The sequence below is a fragment of the Oryza sativa genome, chromosome 2 (assembly GCF_034140825.1).
Source record: "Oryza sativa Japonica Group chromosome 2, ASM3414082v1".
Classification (NCBI taxonomy): domain Eukaryota; kingdom Viridiplantae; phylum Streptophyta; class Magnoliopsida; order Poales; family Poaceae; genus Oryza; species Oryza sativa.
The window spans coordinates 8,072,297-8,079,630 of NC_089036.1; the positions used below are offsets into that span (position 1 = coordinate 8,072,297).

The 7,334-nt window shown below is 47.2% G+C and overlaps 1 protein-coding gene across 1 annotated transcript; it reads left to right on the forward strand.

Annotated features, from left to right (window-relative positions):
* The first annotated feature begins 3,960 nt into the window (after window positions 1-3,960).
* LOC107275662 (hydroquinone glucosyltransferase) lies at window positions 3,961-6,709 on the forward strand. Its single transcript, XM_015768882.2, has one exon. The coding sequence runs from the start codon at window positions 4,896-4,898 to the stop codon at window positions 6,459-6,461; it is 1,566 nt and encodes a 521-aa protein (XP_015624368.2). The 5' UTR covers window positions 3,961-4,895; the 3' UTR covers window positions 6,462-6,709.
* The last annotated feature ends 625 nt before the right edge of the window (window positions 6,710-7,334 follow it).

Below are 7,334 nucleotides of genomic sequence, written 5' to 3' on the forward strand. Positions count from 1 at the left end.
CTTCCTAGTGACAGTTCTATACATCCTGTCTTTCACGTTTCTCAACTGAAATCTGCTGCTGGGTTCTCCAAAGTGGTGCAGCCTCAACTTCCTGAAATGGGTCAACTTAAGGTCCCTGAAGTTATTCTGAACACTCGTCAGGTTCAACGGGGTAAGTCATTAATACCTCAAGTTTTAGTTTGTTGGTCTGGAGATGTTGCAGGGCAGGAGACTTGGGAAGATCTTGTTGATTTGCGTCAGCGCTTTCCAGCAGCGTTGGCTTGGGGACAAGCCCAATCTCAAGGAGAGGGGATTGTCAGGAACCTGACGTTGCTGGGTGAGCTACAGGAAGCTGACAACTCGAGGGAGGAAGAACAGACTTATGCTGGAAGAGGAGCAAGAGTCCGTAAGTGTAACACGCGTGTGTGGGCCGGATTGGACCAAATGAGTACCGGCCGAGCCCACGAGTAAGTCTGGAGTAAGAGAGAGAGTTGAATTGTAATAAGAACATAGCACGTTGACTTTCTTTCGTATCGATGAAGTAAGAACTGGAGGCGAAGGCGGCGGCGGCACCAATTCTTCTGGATTCGGTGAAACTATCTCGTTTCTTGCCTGTTCTTACTAGTTCTTGAGTAGTTGAGTTAGGGTTCTAACACAACGCAAAGAAACTAGCACATTAAATCCCACATTGATGGGACCAAAACTGATGTTGTTGGGTGGAGGCGACGCTATAGCTCATGGTCTTGGATGCAGGTCTTCTACAGTACTGCATATATTGCTCACTGACATGTGGATCCCACAGCCACTTGGGCCCACATATCAGTGAGCAGTACTGTACATGCAGTACTGCAGGGGATCTCAATTGCATGGTTTTGGGTAGAGTGTGAGTGACAAAGTTGCTCGACTTCAATAGGAGGCGGTGGCATCCTCATCACGGCTACTCTTGTAGGTGGAGGCGTCGGAAGACGGAGCAGCGGTGGACAATGGTGCCTCCAGTGCAGGGGTGGAACCAGACAGGACTAACAGAAAGGACTGAACAAAGTATATAAAACTATAGCTCCTTCTTCTAATAAATATATGATAGAAAATTTTAGTGAAAACTTAATGGGGCTTCCATGGTTATAACGCTGATAGCAAAGGCTCGCGTCCCCGTCGTCCCCATGGCAGATCCGCCACTGCCTCCATGTTAATTAGACCGCAGCAGAGACTCCTGCATTGTTGAGATGGAGCAACAGGGTGGAGGGAAGGGCAAGGACATGGTTGGCCTTGATGATGGAGCTTGATCTATTATCCGCCGCTTGGATCATGTAACTTCAAATGAGGTACTACTGATATATATATATATATATATATATATATATATATATATATATATATATATATATATATATATATATATATATATATATATATATATATATATATATATATATATATATATATATATATATATATATATATATATAAGCAATCTCAGGTTGTCTTGATAAAAATGTTCTGCCGGGCTGAATAATTGGTTATATTTGAGCTTACCCAAAAAAAATTATCCTTTATACAAATGAAATAAAGTAGCTCAGCTTCATTTAGACGACGGGATTAGTACGATACCGTAGGGTAGTTCGACTACGCTTTGCTTTTATTTTTTTCCCCTCGTGACCTTTTGTGTGTGTGAAGCGGTATAGGAGAGGAAGAGGAGCAATAGGGGACATCGGTGCTCCAGTGGATGGAAGGCCTCGATGGCAGTAGCAGAGGATGTTTGCAGGCATGGATCACATGAGTAGGGTGGCAGCCGGCAAAGGGAGTAAGGGAGACGCCTCGAATGGCGACGGAAAGAGCTCAGCTCCAGCAGCAAATAGTATAGTGGTGGTAGCCTGTGGCAATGGCTATAAGAGAGGGGAGATGGGGAAATTGGATTCAGTGGGTTGTGGCGGTGATGCGATGAGAGGAGGGAAGAGGGGTACTAGCAGAGGAGATCAGCCGATGAGAAGGATTGGTTGGACATGGCAGAGAGAGGAGAGCTCGAAGAGCTTGATGCACAGTGGGGAGAGGGGATGTGATGATGACGAACCGCAGCGACAATGGTGCCACAGGGAAGGAGCGAGACGTTTGCTCGGTCGGCTAGGCCAAGCGCTAACATGTGGGGCCCACGTGGGTCCCACTTGCCACATCAGTGAAAAATGATCATTACACTGTCGACAGACCAAAGTTAACACGGTATTATGAATTAGTGTATGGGCTATACCTAGTATTTCAGTGCATGGACGAATTTCAGACTCAGATGACAAATTAAGGGACCTAAAGTGAACTTATTCCTACAAAATTATAACTTCCAAATGAATACTTAAAAGCTTATTATTATTATTATGGCGTGGATGCACATGGATACTTATCATTATACACGTGACGACATATATATAACATATGCACACATCCATAAATATACTCCCAACACACACGAATAGGCGGAGAACAACAATACGTCTCTAATCTTACTAAAATACGTGTGTACTCCCTATAAATTTTAATGTATAACGCCATTGACCTTTTGACCAATGTTTGACCATTCGTCTTATTCAAATTTTTTGTGTAAATATAAAAATATTTATGTTATGCTTAAAGAACATTTGATGATAAATCAAGTCACAATAAAATAAATGATAATTACATAAATTTTTTAAATAAGACGAAATGTCAAACGTTTATCAAAAAGTTAACGACGTCAAACATTAAAATATGGAGGGGATAATATTTAACACCATGTGATAAATAGTTGAGACAAAATATACTTTATACGATTATTACTCAAGTAAATCAGTGCAGAGACCGCCAGACTGGTAAAAAGTGGTGACAGTAATAGATTAATAGTACTTCTAGAAGAAACCGCGATACTTAAATATGAGATCTGAGCAATTAGGGTGTGTTTGGTTGCCCATATTCCCCTAGCCTGGCTCATTTCTCGCATCCAGGCTGAGTTTGACCTGGCTAAGAGTATACATATGCAGTTGTTTGGTTGGTTGCATTGGTCTAGCCAGGCTAGCATGAGATTTTGTTTGGTTACTTGTATAAGAGATACGGTTTGAAAGGGATTTTGTTTGGTTGGTTGCATGGATGTGAGTGTTCTTTACCTCTTCATTTAGTTGGGTGAGGTTACCTCTACAATATATATAACAAATAATAAGAGTATTTTGATTTATCCAATTGAATATTCACTTACATATGCGAATGATACTGCAAAATCACTCTATTATCTACATAAAATAAGTCGGCCAACTTTTCACACCGAATCAGTGGTACGAAAAATAAGAAAAAGGTTATCTATTATATTATTAAAGGAATAGAAAAATGAGCCTCCACGTTCGCTCTCATGGCCTAGAAATTCTCACATTAATCGGAGAAAAAGAAAAAGCAGAGTCCATGTAGAAATACAATTTAGAAAATAGCTGAAATTTGGAATTAAAAAAAATAAGAAATATTAGAAGAGGAGACTAGAGTCCATATAGAAATACAATTTAGAAATAGTTGAAATTCGGAATTAAAAAATAAGGAATATTAGAAGAGGAGACTAGAGTCCATATAGAAATACAATTTAGAAATAGTTAAAATTCGGAATTAAAAAATAAGGAATATTAGAAGAGAAGACTAGAGTCCATATAGAAAAACAATTAGGAAATAACTGAAATTCGGAATTAAAAAAATAAGAAATATTAGAAGTAGAGTATAGAGATACAATTTACAAAAAATTCGGAATTAAAAAAAAGAATTATTAAAAGACGAGTCTAGAGTAGGAATATATATAATTTACAAATAACTAAAACTCGATATTAAAAATAATTAATAACTAACACGTATATAAAATACCATATGAATATTACACATTTGTAGTTTCGTAAAGTTATTGTAAAATTTAAAATTATGATGTTATTTTAATATATTTGAATAATATAATAAGAAAACATATATGCTATTATATGAGAGAAAATATAATGATGCTAGCGCGCAATCTGTGCATGCCACTATGCTAGGTTTTCTTTAAGCTAGATGAACCGGTGGAACTAATTAATCTATTAGTAGTAATTCTGCATACATTGACTTCTCTGTTGCTGGAGTACTTGCTAGTGAGAAACGAAAGAAAAAGAAAACAGAAAACCCGGGGAGAAAAAAGAAACGAAAGAGAGAAAGGAAGGGGATCGGCGTTGCAGCCGTCGCTTCGTCGTCATCAACTCCCGTCCGCCCGCAGCCGCATGCATGCCCACCTGCCCGCCGCTCGCCGTTCCTCCACCCATCTTCCTGCGCTCCTCTCCATCCGCCGCTTGCCGCTCCTCTGCTCCAGATCTGACCGGCACAGAAGAAGGTGGGATACGACGGTGGCCGACGATTGAAGATGGGATACGATGGGAAGAGGAGGGATGCGGCAGCAAGGTGGATCCGCCGTCCTCGTCGCCGCGACCTCCGCTGAGCTCGTCACCGTCAAGCTTTTTGCCGCCTCACCACTAGTTGGATCTGGCAGTGCTCACACCATCAGCGGGGACGTGTGGGCAAGGCGGTGGCCGGATATTGAAGGTGGGAGACGGTGGGAAGAGGAGGGGGATGCAGCAGCAAGTTGGATTCGTCGGGCGCCACTCCCTCTAGCAGAGCTCGTCTTCGCCATGTCGATTGCTGGGGGAAAATGAGGAGGAGCAAGGGGCGGAGTGGTGACCCCATCGCTTGCCCTTGCACACGCGGGTGCGGGGCGCTGCATGCGCGGATGCAGCGCGTTGCATCGTGCGGGCCTGGCCGAGCAGCGAAGCTCAACTTGAGCGTTTCTGCTCAGCCTGGCTGTGGGGGATTTTTTGCATCCGCTCGACCAGGCTGGGAGCGAGCTGCAGGCAACCAAACAGCGACCTACTGCATCCACGCGTGCGAGCCAGGTTTCATGCATGCAACCAAACACACCCTTAATCTCTCCCTCCATGCATCACAGTCACACACACCGCGAGCTCCGAGCTCCGTGCTCCATGGATCCGTCACCTCGGCCGTCGCCGCACGTCGTCCTCGTAGCCAGCCCATGCGCCGGCCACGTCATGCCCATGGCCGAGCTGGCGCGGCGCCTCGTCGCGTTCCACGGCTGCGCCGCCACGCTCGTCACGTTCTCCGGCCTCGCCGCGTCCCTGGACGCGCACTCCGCCGCGGTGCTCGCGTCCCTCCCGGCGTCCTCCGTCGCCGCCGTCACCCTCCCGGAGGTCACGCTCGACGACGTCCCCGCCGACGCCAACTTCGGTACCCTGATCTTCGAGCTCGTCCGCCGCTCGCTGCCGAACCTCCGGCAGTTTCTGCGCTCCATCGGCGGCGGCGTCGCGGCGCTAGTGTCGGACTTCTTCTGCGGCGTGGTGCTCGACCTCGCCGTGGAGCTCGGCGTCCCCGGCTACGTCTTCGTCCCCTCTAATACTGCGTCGTTGGCATTCATGCGCCGCTTCGTCGAGGTCCACGACGGCGCGGCCCCCGGCGAGTACCGTGACCTCCCGGACCCCCTCCGTCTCGCTGGGGACGTGACGATCCGCGTCGCCGACATGCCGGACGGATACCTCGACAGGTCCAACCCCGTGTTTTGGCAGCTCCTCGAAGAGGTGCGGCGATACCGGCGAGCAGATGGATTCTTGGTGAACAGCTTCGCCGAGATGGAGTCAACCATCGTGGAAGAATTCAAGACGGCGGCGGAGCAAGGCGCGTTCCCGCCGGTGTACCCGGTGGGGCCGTTCGTCCGGCCATGCTCCGACGAGGCCGGCGAGTTGGCGTGCTTGGAGTGGCTGGATCGCCAGCCGGCAGGGTCGGTAGTGTTCGTCTCCTTCGGGAGCGCCGGCATGCTGTCCGTTGAGCAGACGCGCGAGCTCGCCGCCGGGCTGGAGATGAGCGGCCACGGATTCCTCTGGGTCGTGCGCATGCCGAGCCACGACGGCGAGTCCTACGACTTCGCAACGGACCACCGCAACGACGACGAGGAAGACCGCGACGGCGGCGGCCATGACGATGACCCGCTGGCGTGGCTTCCCGACGGGTTCTTGGAGAGGACGAGCGGCCGGGGCCTCGCCGTCGCGTCGTGGGCGCCGCAGGTGCGCGTGCTGTCGCACCCGGCGACGGCGGCGTTCGTGTCGCACTGCGGGTGGAACTCGGCGCTGGAGAGCGTGTCCGCCGGCGTGCCGATGGTGCCGTGGCCGCTGTACGCGGAGCAGAAGGTGAACGCGGTCATCCTGACGGAGGTGGCCGGGGTTGCGCTACGCCCGGCGGCGGCGCGCGGCGGCGTCGACGGGGTGGTGACACGAGAGGAGGTCGCGGCGGCGGTGGAGGAGCTCATGGATCCAGGCGAGAAGGGGAGCGCTGCGCGTCGCCGGGCGAGGGAGATGCAGGCGGCGGCGGCGAGGGCGCGGTCACCAGGCGGGGCGTCGCACCGCGAGCTCGACGAGGTGGCCGGCAAGTGGAAGCAGACAAACCGTGCTCCATACGAATAATGCTGTTTAGTTTGGCAAATTTCGTTGTTCGTAAACGAATTCGGCTCAAATTTGGTTGGTGATCACTACTGACTTTTGGTGATCACTGCATTGCTATCTCGAAAGGAAACCTCAAATGCTTCATTTCTCTCTTCTTTTTTTTTTTTGAATGGAAATGCTTCATTTCTTTTGGAATCTGATCCCATCGTCCTGAACACAGATTAAAGAATTGTAAGCATATTTCATGTAAGCTGATTCTCCTGCCCCTATACCTAGTTTATGTACGTACCCAAACTTGCACAACATACAAAACTGTTTGCTGGTGTTATGCGTGCAACTTTCTTTCATCGCCTAGGGTGTAAAAACTTTAAAGTATACGGACACACATTTAAGGTATTAAACATATACTAATAACAGAATAAATTACAGATTCTGACTATAAATTATGAGATGAATTTATTAAGCCTAATTAATCTGTCATTAGCAAATATTTACTGTAAGCATCATATTGTCAAATCATGGTGTAATTAATTAGGCTCAAAAGATTCATCTCGCAATTTACATGCAAACTGTGTAATTGGTTTTTTCCCCACATTTAATGCTCTATACATGTGTTCAAACAATTGATGTGACGTTTTCGGCCAAAATTTTTTGGGATCTAAACAAGGCCCTAGGCCATGTTTTTTTTCTCCTAGTAGTACGTGCACATGGATTTATAGATTTTGTACAGTCTAGTTCATATTCTATTTTTCTTAGGTTTAGATTCAGGCCGTGTTTAGATCCAGCGGTAAAAAGTTTTGACGTGCCACATTAGATATACGGAGACACAATTAAAGTATTAAACGTAGACTAATAACAAAATAAATTACAGATTCCGTCTATAAACCACAAGAC